The sequence below is a fragment of the Xiphias gladius genome, chromosome 9 (assembly GCF_016859285.1).
Source record: "Xiphias gladius isolate SHS-SW01 ecotype Sanya breed wild chromosome 9, ASM1685928v1, whole genome shotgun sequence".
Taxonomy (NCBI): Eukaryota; Metazoa; Chordata; class Actinopteri; order Istiophoriformes; family Xiphiidae; genus Xiphias; species Xiphias gladius.
The window spans coordinates 3889114-3908217 of NC_053408.1; the positions used below are offsets into that span (position 1 = coordinate 3889114).

Consider the following 19104-nt stretch of genomic DNA (forward strand, 5'->3'; position numbering starts at 1 on the left):
AAAACCCCAGTGACAACAGGTGGAATACAGGATGGATCACTCTATTGTCTTTGGAGTATTTGTTATTTATTTACAGTATAAACCAAGATTCCATTACAACAAAAAAAAGGCATTTCTTTACTGTATAAATTGTGCTACCTTACAGTAAATGTCACAGAAATAAATCAGAAATGCACGAAATTCAGTAATTCTACTAACGCAATACAAAACCATACATATTCCCTATGCATACTTGTATAGGATAGCCAGGTATATAGTAATACAACAGTGTAAGAGGTCGACCCCGTCTTCTGCCTCTGGCCACGAATCCACATCCACATCATCCTAGTCCTCCCCTCGGTGCAGCCTCATCCATCCCTGACAGTCTCTTCTGGCTATACAGTACATTGCTGGTATCTGTATCCACCAATTTCGATTTGAAATTCTTTAGTTTAAAGTTATAGCAGCCTCCCACTTTTCTCACCAAACCCCCGGAGAGTACGACTCCGTGTCGGGCCCTCGTATCCCTGTAACTTTGATCATTTGGCCCTGTCTGGTCGTTACACAGTTTTTTTTGTTTTTTTTTTCCGCGTCAACAGCGGTAACTTCCATCCAGCCAATCACATCTCCGGTCGCGCGGTGCGACGCAAAACACACGTTCATGTTCAGGAGTCGTTGACGCGCTGTGACGGCCTTACTAACGGGAAAATATGACATCTGCGTCTGAATACCGAAACAGGTTTATAAATAAACGTTATTTCTTAGAGTAATAAAAAGAAATAAACTAACAAATCAGTTTTAAAAAAAAATTAAGTACAGTCTTGAGTTAATGCACTTAGTTGCTTATTCAAAGCTAACAACACAATTTCCCGCGGGGGTGAATAAAGTAAACCGGTTTAATCGCCGGTATTGACCCACCGTATTTACCAGGCAGCGAGGCCGTTCCATTGATCCAGTCCGCCGTTTGCCGCCGCTGTGCAATCACAGATCTGTACGCCCCGCGCACGCAGTACCGCCGGCTGTGGTTCCGCTGATGAGTAAATCCGTACGGTTTGTAATCGGCGAAGCTGCGCGGTCACCGCGCTCCAACGGACCAGCGGACCCCCCCCCGCCCCCCCCTCTCATACCAGACGACGGAGCGGAAACGACACATTTTCAACACAAACAGCGGCGCTATTACTGTATAACTGCGAGACGAAGCCTGTCGTGTTGTTTAATTTCGGTCCGGGCGGAAACTTTTAAAACCAGTGAAATTGTAAGTCGCCGGAAGGTGAGTTTGATTTTTGTCTCCCCTCCTCCCTCCAAACGCGTCGTTTCGTTTGATTGTGCATGAGTCTAACGTTAGCTAGCCTAATGTGCATATTTTCAATGGGTGGGCGGTGAAAATCACATTTGCGCTCAGTCGGGAGACACGTCTCACACCAAGCGTGTCCACTAAACATCATTGCAATCGAGAGACATCCCAGTGTATGTCACATTAGTTGCTAACAAGAAAGCAATATGGAGGAGACACCAGCTAGCTGCAAACTGTGGGTCCTTTCGAGGCTTTGTCGTGCGGGGTTTTTTTTTTTTTTACCTTTTTGCTTGCTAACGTTTTGCTAACCAGCCTCTTAAATTGAGGATGCATGAGTTTGTTTGTTTTTTTTTCCTACACCACGGCGATTTAAAGCAGCTTTGTTATTAGCCCTGCATTTCCACACTCAACGTTTACATGCTGCCAAGCCGCCGCCAGGTGTTGCGAACCTCCTGTTGTCGAGGCTGGCAGTAACTGGCACGGCCGTAAACACCTTACAGCTTCCACTGGCGCCGCTGCATTATCGACGGAAATACCGGGGCATCCATCCACAAGATTGTCTTGTGGATGTTGATGCATAATATAAATCGGCGAGGGTCGTGTTTTTTGCACTCCAGCTAAGACACAATTGACCCCCCCCCCCAAAAAAAAAAAAACCCCTCTAGAAGAAATCCTATGACTTTATAACATGTCATAAGGTACATGGGTAACTTCAGGTAATGCAGATCAGGCAGTATTTTGAAAATAGAAACCCATAAGTGAAAATCAGAGCTGAAACGATCAGTCGATTGATCAGTGAGTCGATAAACCGCACAACAATCGGCAGTGATTTTACTGATTAATCCTCTCTGTCATTTTTTTTTTTTTTTTTTTTTAAGCAAACAGGGTGTCAGATATTTTGCGACCGCAGCCTCTCAGCTGAGGGGACTCCCTGCTTTTCTTTGATTCCCGCTTGCCTCCATCATGCAACATTGTTTTTTTTGTTTTGTTTGTTTTTAAACATCTCACAGACTTATTGATTAATCCTAAGAAATAGTCGATAATGAAAACAGTGGTCAGCGCCAGCCCCAGACGAAATCAGCGCACACGCAGTGGGCGATAAATATCTGTAACATATCACAAAACGAAACACGCGTGGATTGCTGGTATTCTACATGGCCTCACATTGTCACCATTGTAAATCCCATTCTCCAATGCTGTTTTCTCCTCTCTACCACATTGATTCCATCACGCAACAATCTTGACGTTGACCAGGAACCTGCTGGTCCCCAGGTCTACCTGATGAGTATGAGCCTGACTACAGAACCCCCTAACGATGGTCCCACTGTTACAGAAGGTTTTATATATCATTTATTTTCCTAACATAAATTTTCTCTGTATCACTTGTCCTTGTGCGGGAAGGTGTGTGTCAAAGAGTCAAGGAGTGGATGGAGTAGTACACGTGTGTGTGAACATTTGAAACTGAACTCAGCAGAACTGTTTCAAGCCAGGCCTTTTGTTCATTTGTGAACCAGACAGACTAACACGTGTCCCTAAACACCTGTGATCATCTTAAGCTCTGCCACTGAAACTTAACACCTGCAGGCAATGAGAGTTTTCAGTTTCAAGGCTCGGCAGTCGTTAGAAGGTGGGTGTCTTCGGGGAGGGTAACAAGTGACCTGCTTCTGACCCATCAGAGAATAAAATGACCTCGGCCGAGAAGAAGGACAAGAAGGCGGACGATGTGGCTGAGGAAGAGGAGGAGGAGGAAGAGTACGTGGTGGAAAAGGTCCTGAATCGGCGGGTGGTGAAGGGGAGAGTAGAGTACCTTCTCAAGTGGAAAGGCTTCTCTGAGTGAGTGCATTTGGGGATTTGTTCTCAACGTATTGACAGGTGTTTTCATACATTCGCGGCTGGTTGACTTATGTCATGTCATCCACTTTATTCCTTCGTCTAAATCGGACATTGCATTAAAGTTAGAACAAAGAAAAGCATGAAATACCAGCATATTTAAGAGGTGACTGAATTATTACTGTATAAATACTGTATTTTTATGCACCAATATCTGCAGTGAAGATAACACGTGGGAGCCAGAAGATAACTTGGACTGTCCAGATTTGATTGCAGAATTTCTGCAGTCCCAAAAATCAGCGCACGATGGAAAGAGAAAGGCGCCCGGAGATGCAGAAGGAGACGAAAGTAAATCAAAGAAGAAAAAAGATGATGTAAGTCCCAATTATTTGTTTTTGTTTGAGTCCATGAATGTTTGTTTTTTTTTAATCCGTTTTCTGGCACAGCTACGGGTTGAATCGGGTTCATGTTCTTCTGCTCAGAGAGCAGCATCAGCGTTCTTCGCTGCCCTCGCACCTAAAAAACATTGTGTCGCGAAAATAAAAAGTGGCGGTATCAACTCACATCATGGCAAAAGGAATGGGTGGTGTCATATTTAGTGTTATCAAATGACGCTGAATCGGAGCGTGTCAAGAGTTAGTACAGTATTTATGAGAAGATGTTGTGCTACAAGTTCTCCAGCCTGTTTTCATTCTGGCACTGATTGGGACAAACAGTCTTTAGATTTACACCACCGAGCTTTAAGTTAAATAAATACTGAATAACGGGTTCAATGTGAGTACTGCCAGGTGCCATATTGCACCACGGGCCCTGACACACCTAGTCTGCCAACCTGAGAGAACCAGCACAGACGAAGACACTCATTCGCCGCTTTTAAACTGTTAAAAGTCGCCTCTGAACACACCACAAAGACTACCGGCCTTCCACCGACGTGCGTTTATGTTTTACACCTGTCTGTGTAGTCTACTGTTTTGACCCCCGCTATGAACCTGAGCAAATAGCCTCATCGGTAGTAATCTGTGTAATATGTGATAACATGTCTAATAAAAAGTTGCACTGTTAAGTTTTGTTTAGTTTTTCTTTGCTTCGCTCTGGTGTCGTTTTTATGGGCAGAGCAGTTGAAAATATTGCCAGGAGAGAAAGGTAAAAAACACAAACCGGCCGCAGTGAGATTGGGTAGATGAGGAGTTGCAGGAGGCAGCTGTTTATCGTAGTTCAGGCAAACCTCAAACCTCATGAAGGTAAGCAGCTTTTTGACATGGAAAACCACTCGTGCAGTTCCCACATCACGGGCTCCGATCACAGTTTCTCAAGGGCAGGGTGCTGGTTTCTGAAACCATCTGGAAATTCAGGTGTCAACTTCAGATGTGCCTCGCAGGGACTCCCCCCTTCCCTCCACATGCCGGGTGCCTTCTGTGTGGTCACGCTCCCAATTTACGGGAAGCTCCCGAGCCGAATCCAAATGTCCGGACTTCCCCGCACTGGCAGACTCGTGTCCAGGAAAGGCTGCGAGTGCCTAGGGCTGTCCAAAATCCACAGTTCATCAAGTCCACAAGAGGGCTCAAGTGGACTTTCTCTGGCGAGCGACTTGGGGTCCAGACTTCACCAGACATCACTGAATGAATCACACACAGTTCATTTCAATACAGATGTGGCGCCAACGCCAGACAACAATATTTAATCATAAAATACTGTACAAATATGTGGAGCTGAAAGGATTAGTCTGTTAGGAACATGACAGAGAACTATTCTGCAACGAATGAATTGTTTTTTAAAAGGAAAAACATTCAGTGCTTCCAGCTTCTCAGATTTGAGGTTTTACTTTGTCTTATATGATTATAACCCGAATGGCTTTTGGTTTTGGACAGTTTGTTGGGCAAAACAAAAATCGTAACAGGCATTTCTCACAATTTTGACCATTTTATTGACGAAACGGTTAACCGGTGAATTGGGAACATAATCAGTATATTAACTGATAATGAAAATAAACATTAGTTACAGTTTTACAAATGCGTCGAAGGAAAACGATGACAGAGATGCATTAAAAGACTATTAAAAAAAAAAAAAAAAACCTGACACTGATGAAGAAAAGATTTTCATCTTTTTTGACCACATATAGAGAAATCTACACACGTAAAACACAAGCAGATTTCAGTTTAAGCTCTTAGGCCTGAAGTCTGCCTGTGCCCAGTCTGCAAATGGTGGACATTTGGATTCGGCCTCAACATATGCGAAAAGGAAAGTTTTTTAACACACATTCCTTTTTTTTGTTGATCCACATTTTTGCCCTGATAGATTTCTACAGGCAGCTACACACACACAAACATGAAGTCTTGGAACACCCATGTTGATTGACAAAGTTAAATATGTCCCTTTATATTTTCTGTTTTTACAGCAGTTTTCCCCAAAGCCCCACACTAATGTGGCATTCCTCAACGTGTTTGACATTCAGATCCCAGCCATAAAAATATAGGAAGGAATATGGAAAAATGTTATTTTTGCGATTGATTAAAGCTGTATTTTGTTCTTTGATCCTCAGACAGAGAAGCTAAGGGGCTTTGCTCGAGGTCTGGATCCAGAAAGGATTATTGGTGCCACAGATTCCACAGGAGAACTCATGTTCCTCATGAAATGGTTTGTGTGTACAGTACAGCACAGCGACTGCTGAGACTGGAACATCAGTGGCCGAATAACTGCCCCAATTGTTCGGGAGTCAAATGTGCCATTTAGCATGTGTGTGTGCCAAAAGCAAGTCCGTTGATTTTTTTTTTTTTTTTTTTGGCTTGTACAGGAAAAATTCTGACGAAGCTGACCTGGTGCCGGCGAAGGAGGCCAACGTGAAGTGTCCGCAGGTGGTCATCTCGTTCTACGAAGAGAGACTCACTTGGCACTCGTATCCCACCGAAGACGAGAAAAAGGACGACAAAAACTAACACAGGGCGGAGGGGCAGGGGTAAAACAAAAACAAAAAAAAAGAAACTGTAGTTTTGAATTTCGTTGTACTTTCAACAGGAGATTTGGGGGGGTGGGGGGTTGGCGGGGGCAGGGACAAGCAAGACACCATTGGGCTCATTCGTCTTTTGGTGTAGTATCACTCTTTTGATTCTACTTTTATCTGGATATAATCTAAATGTATATATGCTTCAGGTTTGCTTGACAAAACCCTGTCCATTTGAACTGTAAAACACAGTGTTAATTTTCAGTATCCATTCCAGTTTTAAGAGTCGCCCGGCTACTTCAGTATCATTTTCACGCAACGTTTGGTCCAGTGCTCGGTCATCTTGCTATGACTCTGTATCAGTGAGGTGATGTTTTTATTTCATTACTGTGCCATTTTCTAACTCGGTTCGTTGGTGCTTTTTAGGGCAGAACTGTGTCCATCGTAGCTGTTTCCTTAGGACTTGTTTGGTGTACGGTTATGAAGTCTTTTCAGTGATTAATTTGGTCACTGGTAATCTTTGTAGTGTTTTTCATTATAATGTCTTGCCTGTCAGTTTTGGAAAATAAACCACTTTTTGTTACTGTGCTGTTTCACGCTGGTGTCTCTTTGAATATAACAGGATTATTACTGGCAGGGCTGCAACTAACGATTATTTTCTTTAGCTTATTTTCGTGCAAAGCGCTCATCACAGTGGCCGAGAATCCATCAAACGTCCTGTTTTGTTCCACCTAAAATATTAAATTTACTCTTAACACGTGACAATGAAAAGCAGCAAATTCCGTACAAATCCAATGTTTGGTATTTCATGCCTGAGAAACGACTCAAACAACTCTCGCGGATTCATTTTCTGTGAATAAACTAATTGATTAACCGACTAATTGTTGCAGCTCTATTACCCAGTTTTGATTATCCATCGTCAGGTTTCTTTTTTTTTTTTTTTGGTTATCGGAATAACGTAGCAGATCAAAACCCGGAGCCCCACAAAATCTGAAACACGGACTGACGCTAAACCTCAAAGCCGTCTGCTATAACACACACACCATTCATGACATCTAGAACACAAGAGTCACAGGTGAAAATAAAAACACTTTATTAATCAATAAAAACAATTCTTGATTGCCAGCAAATATCTCAAAACAAGAAACTACATCCAAACTCAAAGCAGAGGGTGAGACTGTTATGTAGACTTTTGACAAACTTCAGAAATCATGACAAACACAAACATGAAAATATTTACATAACGAGACAGACAAAAAAAAAGTGCACTAAGTAGTAGCAGTACTAAATAGTCGGTGTTGCACTGGGTTACACTGAAGTGAATGTTAACCAGAGTTTCATGCCTGAATATCACATTTAATGAGGACATTTCTCCTTTCAAAACAATTTTTTGGACATCATCTTAATGTTGCGGATTCTGTTCAGCCTCTTGTAAATATTCTAGCCTAACTGCTATCTCAGCTGCAACAACTGACCTATTTTTTTCATTTTTTAAATTTTATTATTACTATTTTTTTTTAATTTTTTATTTTTTTTTTAAACAGAGGGTGATGCAACACGTACCGACGAACTTCATTCAGATAGACAAGTAATAGCACTTCTACTTTGAGAACATTTTTCTTCAGTTCTCAAAACCTTTAAAGTGAAGATAATGAGATCGTGAAATAAAGGCATTCAAATCAAAGTGGCCGCAACACACACTGTCATTTCACGCATTCAATTGACTTTTATCTCATGTAACAACTTGGCTCACTTTGTTATCAACACAAAAACTTAAAAACATAGGACTCATAATATTTAAGCCAAACAACTCGGCTTTACAGCAGTTAAAAAATTGCCTCAAGTGGCTTTCAATTGGGTAACGTTGGCAAATAAGTTACTTAAAAGGTAAGTCGCTACACCACAAGCGACAACAGCCTGTTTCAAGTTAATGCTTAAAACGGGGCACATGAGAGAAAAAACAAAACAAAAACAAAAACAAAAACCAACAACGAATAATCCATAGCTATGACCTGTATTAGCCTGGAGTTGGTGGTAACCATACAGTACTCTCTGGAGCTCTCGGCTCATCATAATATCTTAAATTCTCTCGTGATTACAGGTTCTGCGCAACGTTTTCAAAATCAACAAAGAGGGTGTAGACTTTTATGTAAAGCTGATGTGGCTAGACCTATAACCTTGCTTATACTACAGATTATGAACAGTTAATAAGAGCCTTCCTTAACGCAGCTCCCGTATTTAAACCTGCAGCGAAGGAATAGCGACAGACACGGCAAAATGCATATAGCCAAGCCTTTTAAAGACAAATTACAGTGCTATGTATAATTTATAAGGAAGCTGATACATTTTGCAATGCAGTGTGCCTCCTCCCTAAAACCTCCATCTCCTCCTCTTGCAGGACTTCACCTCCAGGCCTCTTAGCAGTGGCCAACCCCGGGAACACTCAGCCCCTGACTCCCTCTCATCTCAACATCCTCCTCCCACACATCAAACCCGATCTCTCTGGGGCCCTCTGAACTTAGATGCCACTCACAAACTGACTCAAAAACTGGAATTTGTGATACAAACCTACAGAATTGGAGTGCAGTGTCTGAGCTTTTAAGATGTATTCATGTCAAGTGAGGTGCACCATACAACCTTTGGTTAGTATAGGTGTTAATGGCATCCTAAAATGATGGACTTCCTTTAGCCTTTGGTATCTAAACTCTCACAACCATAGATACTGTTTCTTTGCCTGAAGATTTGCAACTTAAAAGCCTCAGTGACTATGAAAATCACTAAGAGTCTCCAGGGTGGGATGTGATCTGATAGTCCTTTAAACCTTCAGTGCATAGGTATTCCAACCATCCTTGTTGACAGTGTTCTTTTACTCCCACTTTTCTCGATACCAGTCCCTTCTTTTACCCTACAAATCTTCTCCGTCCTCAGTGGTTTGGTGCAAAAGGATCAAGAGCAGCTAAAATTTTTCTAATAGCTCATTTTATGTCCTTTTATATCCCTCGTCTCCTCGCTTATTGTTCTCCCCCCATCTAAATAATGAAATATCAGTACTCAAACGAAGAGCTACTTCTGCTTCAAAGTTTTTCCAGGAAAAAAATGTAGGAACAAAAAGAAAAGGGAGAAACTAATGCGGGAAGAGTAGTCAACAATGCCATTTTTCTACTCACCAGAATCTTCTTAAAGGAAAAAAGGACATTTCTCTTGCATCTGCAGAAATCTTTCTTATTGATTTAGCAAAGTGATAGAATAAACAGCAGTTTGTCCCCCTCACTTCTTTTTGTCTTTTTGTTTTTTCTCTGGCTTACGGTTCTGCTCAGCAGTCGTCACGCCGCGGGGCATGATCAGCACGCTGCCATCGGCGCTGTACTGGAGCGAGTACTCGCTGGGAGGATAGGGCCGGCCCTCCTCATCTCGTAGCTGATTAAACACCTCTTGGTACAGACTTTGCATTTTCTGCTTCATCTGCCGGATGGAACGAATGAACTCCATCTTCTCCTTCAGCAGCCGGGCCTTGTCGCGCCTCAGGTCTTGGACGCCCTGCTCCAGGTTTATGATGGTGTCCAGTTTGCGCTTGCGGCAGTTCTGGGCCGCCATCTTGTTCTTGCCACGCCTACGGATGTCGCGGATGAGGGCTAGCTGGGCTTCGCTCAGGTGGTGCTTGGCTAGAAGCTCATTGAACTCTTCAACGGGCAGGTTGATGATCTTCTCGTTGGAAAAGGGGATTTTCATAGCCCGAGCTCGGCGTTCGTCGCGACTGGAGTGCTTGTCGAGCAAGTCCTGAGCAGGCTGAAGCTTTGAGCTCTGTTTTTCGCGGACAGTCTTCTTCCCAGTTGAAATGGGGAGCTCCGGGTGCTCGGTGAACGCGGAGGAAAGCGGCAGGTTGTAGGTGTGATTGTGGCTGATGCTGTCGAGCTGAGGGAGGCTGTGGAACTGGGAGGGGTCCTGATAGCTCATACGGCAGAGCTTACTGTACCCAGGCTGGTAACCCCCAACAGCACCCTCCTCTGTCTCTGCAGCGGCTACCTCAGAGTCTGTGCTGTATCCCACAGCTCCTTCCTCTGAGAAGGTGGCGGACGTTGAGGAGGAAGAAGCTGCAGAGGAGCAGGATGTCTCAGAGCTGCTCGGCGAAGCCGGGCTGTGGCTGGAGTCCAGGGAAAGACCAGAATCTGAGTCAAGCTCATCCTCCAACTGGGAAGCTTGGGCCTGGCTGAAGCCCTCCTCCATGGCAAGGTCCAGCAAGCTGATCTCATCGAGCATGGACTCCTCCAGCAAGGTGCTGAATGGATCGGGCAGGATAGGTGTGGATGTAATGTTGTTACTGGTGCTGTTGATGTGTGGCGGAAGAAAGATCCCAGTCAGGTTAGTGGCTCCAAATGTGGAGTTGATGTTGGTGGAGTTGCTGGAGGAAAGTCTGAGCATGGTGGTTCTTGGGGTGATGCTAACAGAGTCCAACTGGGGGCTGAAAATCTGGGGGAAGTCTTGGCTGCAGCTGGGGAGGGAGGCCTGGTGAAGGCTGACATCCTGGTTTATCGGCGTTGAGCGAGTAGAAAGTCCAAAGTTTCCCGCGGTGTTTGACTCGGTTGTCTCGCTTGTGCCACTAACACTGCTGGAGTTGGTGTTGAGTGAAGTGTTGTTCACCTCCATTGCCTTTGAACAGGAAGATTTTGTTAAGGGAAATCTACATGTATATTTCTCAAACGACTAAAGCGACAAATTTTGTGCAAAAATAATTAAGAGATAAAAATCTGGGTTTTTCCTACTCTTTAGGCTAAATTATTTGACTCTTTGACACCGTGAGGAGGCCATTTTTCATACTTCCTAACTAGCTTTTACCCAAAAATGACAGACTTTTATAGAGATTTACATTGTTATTCTGAAACACATTGGACGCTTTTGTTATGGATCTACTTCTGCCAGTTTCCACACAAGAAGTACTATTGGTGTCATGAAGACCAATACATTACATTTAGTCTTGAAATACATTTCAAGATTCAAAGATGTTGAATTTAAATAGAAGGGACATACTTGTAGCTCCATGATGGCCATGATGTCTTGCCACTGCTGCTCCAGGTCTAACTGAGGCTCTGCTGGGGGCAGCTGTGGTGCCAGCGGGAGGCCCTGAGATGTAGAAGGAACTTCTTCATTGGAAACTGCTATTTCTGGGGTGACGACCGGAGCTGGAAACTGATTGAAAATGTCATACGCATTAATAAAAACACTAATATTTCTTCTGTAGTTTTCCCACATCAAATAATATAGTAATATCTCCCGTAACAATGCTTGCATTGTATGTGAACCAACAAATTTTTACGTTTTTACCTCAGATTCTTCTCCAAAAGGGAAAGTGGCCTCCAACAGCCTCAAACATTCTTGTAGAGACAGTGAAGTCTGTGAACCCAGACCTGGGAGCTAGGGAACGAAAAAAGTAGTGTATTAGTGTTATATACAGAACTGATTCTTTAAAAGGTGCTTTCACATCTGCTTTTTACAAACAATCCAAGAGTAATAAGAAAGGGAGACACAGACACATATAAAAGACAAAATGAAAAACTGAACAAAACAAAACGCTCCAGAAATAAACTGGGGACCATTCATCTTTACAATAATTCATATTAAGCACATCCCCTCGGGTGTCCAATAAAAGATATAAATACATGTAATCAACATGCACGCAATCTCCAAAAACACAGAGGAATTAAAAACAAATATAAAGTTATACATAATTTGTTCTTACGAAATGCAGGAGAACAACTCATTAAACTACAGTCATACAGATGAGGGACTGACAGGTAACTGGGGACTGTCCCACATCATCAGCTGTGCAACGTGAACCCAGGTGGAAAAATTAAACTGCACTCCACTGTGCCTTACAGTTGGCTATTTCTGCATTTATCTTCTCTGGTGTCAAAAAGAGCTGACAAAGAAATAAATGATTATGAGCATTAGTAGTCGGGAGTGCGACTGGACCTCGTATACCGACACAACCGTGACAAAAAAGAGGCTATTTGCAGCATAACATTACAGGAGGACAGATCCTGTAGTCACTATGTTTCACTCACTTTTTGTAGGAGAACAGCTACAATACAAGCAGCAGGACACAAGCTCTGTTTTAACTCCTTTTCACTTTCTGATTTATCGGGACTTTCGAAGTCAAAGGAGCTATTTTGGGCACTCCTGGTTCCATGTTTCTGGAAAAGTCCCAGTCATTTTTCCCAAAGACAATGTTACGTGACTCCCAGTAGGAGCATCTCTACAGCTTGGATCAGTATAAAACTCTCCTGGTTGGAACATCATTACAAAATTATCTGGTTTTTTGATAAAAAGGGAATCCAGCAACTATGACGGCTTGTTCTGTTAGCAACTGTAACGATGAAGCGTTTTGAATTCACTACCTCCGACGGGCCTCTTCTCAATGGCAACGGCGGCCGAGACGTATGGGTTTTGTAGTATTCAGACCCGTCCGCAATGCTAAAATTTCAGATAAAATGTACATTTTTTTTTAGAAACAAAGCTGAATTAATTAAAACTGATGGCCATAGCATAAAGCAGTTGGATCTGGGAGAGCCCCGTGTTTCTGTGTTCGCTAACACTGGGGATATCGCTTCAAGAAAAAATTGAAATGGGAAAGACAAAATAGGGAAAGACACTTTTGGAACCAGTGGCCCCTGACACTTCACAACTCTATGCAGGGCGGCAGATCCCTCTCTTAACAGTTCATGATCAGCAGATGGAACAAACGGTAGTTTAGCTTTTGAATTCATGCTAAAATCATGTATCTTCTTCAGTCTTTTGGTTTATCTACTTTGCTATCACAGCACAAACAAACCACACCAGAGTCTGCTTGGATGTGGCCTGGTGCTGTTTGTTTAGTCTTCACCGGGGTTCGACTAAATCCAACTGTCCTTTCTGCTGTTTTATGTCTTAATTAAAGGCTAGTTTTCTTCAGACACATTATCATAATCACACATTAGTTTCTTACATTATTAAAATCTTGCATTGTTCATAAATATTCTGTGTATTAGCCTAGTTAATGCTCAAATGCTCAAATTCTAATACAATATTAAAACGAGAGCATATTTTTTGAGCATGTGCTTCCTTATCAGGGTACCGTGAATACCATAGATACCAGCGGTGGATATGCTGCATGTGTACGCACCAGAAGTTTTGCGAGGATTTCATTTATATGTTACTGGGTCTGGTTGATTCTGAATGGCCAGTGGTCCGCCGAAAAATTCAGTTGGATGTTACGCCCCGAAATTAACGTGATGCAGTTGTATCGCAACTTGGTAAAACGAGCTTGTGTACAGCTTGGTAAGTCACAGCTTGTTAAAAAAAAAAGTGTGCCCGCATCAAACTGCAAGAGCAAGATTTTCTTTATCTCACCTTTTACTATCTGAGCCCTACCTCATCGACTGGTGTGACTCAACAACACGATGACACTACTATAGGCAGACTGAGCAATTTTACAGTAAACTAAATGTTTCTGTCCCCAATGTTTTAGGCAAATGGTGAAAATGAATTATCTGGAAATGTCTCCACATGAGTAAAAACTCATTTTCAGCAGACAAAATTATCTTTTATCACCAGTGTGCAGCTCCCACGTTTCCAATTTGTTTTTATGTAGTATAAGGCAGTTAAATGTGCTACTTCCCCCTGGACAAAACACTAGGACATGAAGATCTGTCTACGAACCGGCTCTGGAATACTCTCTCCAGTCTCCCCGTCTACTGGCTGAGCCCCTTGTAGGTTTACTCCATTTCTCCAGCTCTCTTGTTCCTCATTCCCGTCTTTGTTCTCCTGTGGGTTAGGCTTCTCCTCCTCACTCTCCTTCTGACGGTTGCTGTAGTTGAACACTTCTCTTCCTGCACCAAGGTCGATGTCCTGTCGCCATAGGATGTCAATCAAGTCAATGTCCTGGAAAGAGATATAGCAACCATTGAAAAATGGTCCTGTGCAGAGGAAAGTTATTTCAATAACCAGGTACTGATTAGGGCATTCAATGTATTGAAATCTAATTCATACTGTAGCAGGGGACAAATGAAATCCTACATATTTGGGCTATCTATGACTGATAATATTTACTTATTTATGATAATGAAGTAGCACTTATACTGCTTATCTTTTACAGTCTGCCTTTTCATTTAATTTGAATGGGTCATTTTGGAAGGACAGAGAGGCAGATCACATAACAGAAATATGGTCAGATGATGCAACCATGACATAAACACATTGGCACGGTGGTTATCATGTGATCAGAAAGAAGTCTCGGTTAATTACAGTCCTAGAATGACATTGTGTGACTCCGAAGTCCACTGCATCAATAGGGCCATTCTGCGCAAGTTCTCTCAAGTCACTTAGATAAAAGTTAGTTTATAGTTAACTAATTAAAGTTAAGTTATCGTTTCGTTTGTGCCGTTTTAAGAGAGTACATTAAGGAAGATAACAGCTAACTGTGCGTTTCAAACTTGCACTCTTGCGAACAACGAAACTGACTAAAAATATCTGACACTGATAGAAAGACCAGGGGTGTGGAGCAGAAAACATACTGGTGTGTAATTTTACATGAAACTGAGTTTACACTTCTTAAAATTTTGGGAATACAGTTAACTTGTGTTTTATGCTGCCATATCCAAAATTGTAATGGCGCTTATTTGCAGTAAACAACGATATCAGATTGTTTGATTTAAGTTGTCATTGGGTATCTTAAGTGAGGAAAACTGAAGTTTTTCTGAATATATAATTGATTTTTGTTTACCTGGAAAATTGGTTAACCACTAAATTCGGCCATTCAAAAAAAAAAAAAAAAAACAACATATAATCAAACATTTAATTTCCCAACTCCTGGGTCTATTTTAACATAAGCACATAAACAAATCCTCCTATGTTACAGTGTTGAACATGAGCAACTGCAAAAAGGAGGTGTTTGTCCCCTCCTTGAGACAGATGCTCCCCACATGTTAGCTGCAGTACCTCTTTGGTGAGGTCGTCATTGCCATCCCTGCTGCCCTGCTCCTGGTTGCCCTCTAGGGCCACAGCTCCCAGGCTGCTGTCCGCTGCGTTCAGGTTGTATGTGGATTCAGGTGCTCCACTTCCTCCCCTCATGGCCGGGGTAGCGTCAGGGTTGTCAAGGTTCTCTAGGCCGGCCCCATTGTCCAGGGTGATGCTGGGGCTGGACTGGCTGCTGGCGGACACCACAGTCTCAGAGTCACGATGAACCAGCCAGGTATTGAGCTCGGTACTGGGCACGGAGAGGCGATCCAGCTGGCGCACCTGGTTCAGCAGCCGTCGAGTGGTGAAGAAATGGTCGAGGTCCACACTCTTTGGATGGATGCCATAGCCGTCCAGCGTGTTGCGCAGGTTGTGAAACTGTGTCTGGGTGTAGGCTGAGCTAGGGCCCAGGATGATTTCTCTCAGTGGGGGCAGCTGATTGCTTAGATAGGTGTCAACGTCCACCCGCACCCCAATGAGACTCAGAAGGATGGTGAACTGAATCAGGCCCTCTGTGAAGTACTTTTTCAGGTAAAGCATTTCTTTACAAAGGAACAAAAGGTGAACGTAAAAAACAAAAACAAACGGGGCCAACTACCTTGGATCAATACTTCCGTACTAGTACTAGAAGATGGAGATGGATACATGAACATAAAAAGTGGTTACAGACAGTGAGGGGTCAGGGTCTTCAACAGGATTCTGTAAGTTTAAAAAGGCATATAAGATCCAAGATGGGCTTTCCACTTATGCGAGAGTCCAGTTTGTGCTCAGAGCTTTGTTCTTCATAAGGTTCTCATCTTCCCATTCCTGACAAAAGTGAGAAATTACATTTTATTGCTCTACTGCAACTGCATTGCTTCAACATCATAATCACGCTGCTTTCAGTCCAGAGACACGCAAGTCTTACCTACCTACATTTGCATTAAGCACATGTTAGTCAAATAAAATAAAAAAATAAATAAAAAAAATAAAAATAAAAATCAGGACTTGCTAGCCCACTGCAGCCACTCCATCCTCCCAAGACTAGAGAACTGATGTCGGCTCGCACCGCGCAATGCCTTTTCATTCTTGGGAATTCAGCAGACCAGAGATGTTGAACACACAGCTTTAGTAGGCATCACCCCACCCTTGACAGGACAACTACTTCTTGTGGGTGCTGCTGAAGGTGAATGAGGGAGTCGAGAAAGCTCGCTGGGCTGGCTGGCTAGCACACGCACCAACGACAACGTTTGGTGGCGGGCAGGGTCCCTCCCTCCTCTCCGCCGCTTACGACGTTAGCTCTGAGGCTACCTTGTGTTTTGAGAGCCCGGCTACAGCCATTACACACGTACGATCGCCTCGTTGGCAAGGATAAGCGGTGTCGCCACATTAGCTAGTAAACTTGCATCTCTGTTTACCCTAAAAAGTGACAGGTAGCGCTACAGGCATTTTATCTACTGGCATCAAACAATCTCCCTGGCAACAAGTGGTGAAAAGATGACTGACAGTTTATCTAGCCATTCACAGGACTCAAGCGCGGTGACGACACATGACTCCAGCTAGCACCAGCCAATTGAAATACAGCGGGGGTGGGGCTTTAAGAAAACGCTAAATTACTATTGGAACTTAAAGCCTACGCGGTGCTAGCCACGTTAGCTAGTTTGCTGCTAACTACCGTAACAATTCAACTACTTTGAAAAGTAACTTAAACAACACACTCTGCTATATCCACTCATTCACACGTTAATACTGCTTATTCATCTGCGGGTCCGCCTAACGTTAGCTAATGCCATGAATCAGTGCAATCCATGTCTCGGCTTGTAACGCATTAGTTAATTGAAAACCTCTTGATTTGATACTTACGCATGAACTGTGTCTTCATGCCCAAAAGTCCGCTATCAGCTAAGAACTGTATTCAATTCCCGTTTCATTAAAAGCTCCACAGTGCTGCCCGATTTTGCCTTTCCTCACTGAATGGCCCACCATGACTTGCAAAATTGCTAGCTGGCCCGGCTAGCCTAGCAGCGCCGCTTGACACCAAAACACGCTTTCACACTGAGCATGCGTAGAACATTCTAGTGGCAAGCTTTCATCAGCTTCCAACGCGAGTAATATTGAACATTTTATGAGGAACATACCAAAAAAAAACAAAAAACTCCCGCTTTTAAATGATGAATCTTATGAATCCTTTGCTGCATTTTATTTTCCAAACAAATTAAGAAAGTCAGCGATGGAAAAAGTACTCAAAACGTTTACTTAGGTACCACTACGACAATGTAAAATTACTCCATTACAACTTCATAGCTGCATTCAAAAGCGTATTTAAGTAAAAGTAGACGAAAGTAATTTACTTTTATTTATTTATTTGTAATGCACATTAACCAACATCACTGTAAATGTGCCAGTGTTTTCCAAAAGTCAAGTTTAAAAAAAAAAAAAAAAAAAAGCTTTACCAGGAAAAAAGAAAAAAAATGGAAGAAAAGGCTTATTTGTCAATTGTTGTCCCTTGGACAGATTTAATGGGCCATTAAAACCATAGTAAAACCTACAAAATGTAAAAATCATGTAGAATAATTAAGCAGATCTACAGGATAAAAAGCTTGTAAGGACATGCACAGGCAATTGATACAACACAATGTTAAGCAGGCAATGAGCCTGACAACACGAAATGATACTTCAGGTGACACGGGTAAAACGAGAAGGGCCAGAGTCTGACAAACACAGACAAAAAGCCAAAAAGCCAGGCAAATGAGGGAAGTTGAGGCAAGCATGCTCGTATGAAGTGGGGACGAGTTTTACAATTACACGAAAAAGAACGGTAGGAGTCACTGTATCGTTCGTTTCACTTTGAAGCTCTTACCGGCTGGTGATGCTTGGCACAAATCTAAATTAAGAACAAACCGTCCGATGAAAAGCAACTAGAGCCTAGAGCCTCATGTGAAGCAGAATGTAAGAGCGCATCAGGATCACATATTTCATCACAAGGTTGTTAATATCAGTGTGTAATATTAATGAATAAAGCTTCCAATAATAAACGAATGAGTAATGAGTTTTCACTGCTGTTTAAATTGAGCAGTTTCTTGCGTGGAAATTCACCTGGAAGTCAATAATAAACTAAACACGACTAAATGAATTGACCAAAAAAAAAAAGAGTCTCATTTTACCTGTAACTTTAAAAACGACTTGTTCTCTCAAGAAAGTAATGGACCTGTAAAGAAAAAAAAAGAAAAGAAAAAAAAGGCACTTTTGAAATGTATTAATTTTTGTTAATGAATTAGCCGACATGTGAGCTTTCAAAACACTTATTTAAATGAAGACCACGGACAAGTTTAGAGGGAAAATGTCCCTGGTGGAAAAACAACTTACAGACATCTGCAACATGACAAGAGGCCCCAGGGTAGACACTACTTTTTTGTACTGTATTTATAATATTATTACCGTAGACGTTTTTGAATTTATATTCTTAATTTGAAAAGAAACTAGCAGCCCCAGATTGTCAGATAAATGTCGAGGAGTGAAAAGTACAATATTTCCCTCGGAAATGTGGTGGAGTACAAGTGTGAAGTCACTCAAATCAGAAATACTCAAGGAAAGTAAAAGTACCGGTAACTACGTACAGTACTTGAATAAATGTACTTAATTCCACCCCTGGATTTTTGATATACAATATTTGGAGGGAAGCGGAGGATTATTTTTAAACAAATTTTAAACTTTGAAAATAAGAACCAGAAAAGTTATTGTCTATTTACTCATTTTAATTGGTGAAAATCATATCCGTGAGTCCAGGTTTTCTATGTCTTTCCCATCTTCTAAATTATTAATTATTGCACTTGGAAATTACATTAGAGTGTCTTATGCTTATCATAATAATGTTTTTAAAAATGTACACATATAATTAGTCTGGTTCAGGAATTATTTAAAGAAATTTTAATTGGATAACTTTTTAAATTTTATTTATTTTTATTTAATTTTATTTTTATTTTGTGACTACTTTTTTAATTGCTTTTTCATTTTATTTGCAGTTATGTATTTTCACTTTATTGGAGCTTGTATCACATATATAGAAATTGAATGGCACTCAGTAGAGCCAATACCT

General features: G+C 42.0%; 2 protein-coding genes across 4 annotated transcripts; one reads left to right on the top strand and one right to left on the bottom strand.

Moving 5' to 3' along the window:
* The first annotated feature begins 1098 nt into the window (after positions 1-1098).
* On the top strand, positions 1099-6068 carry cbx1b (chromobox homolog 1b (HP1 beta homolog Drosophila)). 2 transcript variants are annotated; one of them, XM_040134660.1, is made up of 6 exons: positions 1099-1249; positions 2528-2609; positions 2950-3106; positions 3324-3477; positions 5643-5737; positions 5895-6068. In XM_040134660.1, the coding sequence occupies exons 2-6, from the start codon at positions 2555-2557 to the stop codon at positions 6034-6036; spliced, it is 603 nt and encodes a 200-aa protein (XP_039990594.1). In that variant the 5' UTR covers positions 1099-1249; positions 2528-2554; the 3' UTR covers positions 6037-6068. The 2 variants fall into 2 exon arrangements, with proteins under 2 accessions (XP_039990594.1, XP_039990593.1); XM_040134659.1 differs by having other exon boundaries at positions 1128-1234.
* Positions 6069-7117: 1049 nt separating this feature from the next.
* On the bottom strand, positions 7118-17076 carry nfe2l1b (nuclear factor, erythroid 2-like 1b). 2 transcript variants are annotated; one of them, XM_040135346.1, is made up of 6 exons: positions 16872-17076; positions 15012-15836; positions 13734-13955; positions 11361-11450; positions 11067-11225; positions 7118-10688 (listed from the first exon to the last, which is right to left on the bottom strand). In XM_040135346.1, the coding sequence occupies exons 2-6, from the start codon at positions 15567-15569 to the stop codon at positions 9309-9311; spliced, it is 2409 nt and encodes an 802-aa protein (XP_039991280.1). In that variant the 5' UTR covers positions 15570-15836; positions 16872-17076; the 3' UTR covers positions 7118-9308. The 2 variants fall into 2 exon arrangements, with proteins under 2 accessions (XP_039991280.1, XP_039991281.1); XM_040135347.1 differs by lacking the exon at positions 16872-17076 and adding an exon at positions 15941-16559.
* Between the last annotated feature and the right edge of the window lie 2028 nt (positions 17077-19104).

What these genes read in the sequence shown, in the direction of transcription:
- cbx1b (XM_040134660.1), top strand. Translation starts at nt 2,555, where the DNA reads ATGAGTATGAGCCTGACTACAGAACCCCCTAACGATGGTCCCACTGTT. An exon ending in AAGTGGAAAGGCTTCTCTGA is followed by an intron (nt 3,107 to 3,323) that starts GTGAGTGCATTT and finishes CAATATCTGCAG; the next exon opens with TGAAGATAACACGTGGGAGC. An exon ending in CTCATGTTCCTCATGAAATG is followed by an intron (nt 5,738 to 5,894) that starts GTTTGTGTGTAC and finishes TGGCTTGTACAG; the next exon opens with GAAAAATTCTGACGAAGCTG.
- nfe2l1b (XM_040135346.1), bottom strand. Translation starts at nt 15,569, where the DNA reads ATGCTTTACCTGAAAAAGTACTTCACAGAGGGCCTGATTCAGTTCACC. An exon ending in CTTTTGGAGAAGAATCTGAG is followed by an intron (nt 11,226 to 11,360) that starts GTAAAAACGTAA and finishes ATTTTCAATCAG; the next exon opens with TTTCCAGCTCCGGTCGTCAC. An exon ending in TGGCCATCATGGAGCTACAA is followed by an intron (nt 10,689 to 11,066) that starts GTATGTCCCTTC and finishes TCCTGTTCAAAG; the next exon opens with GCAATGGAGGTGAACAACAC.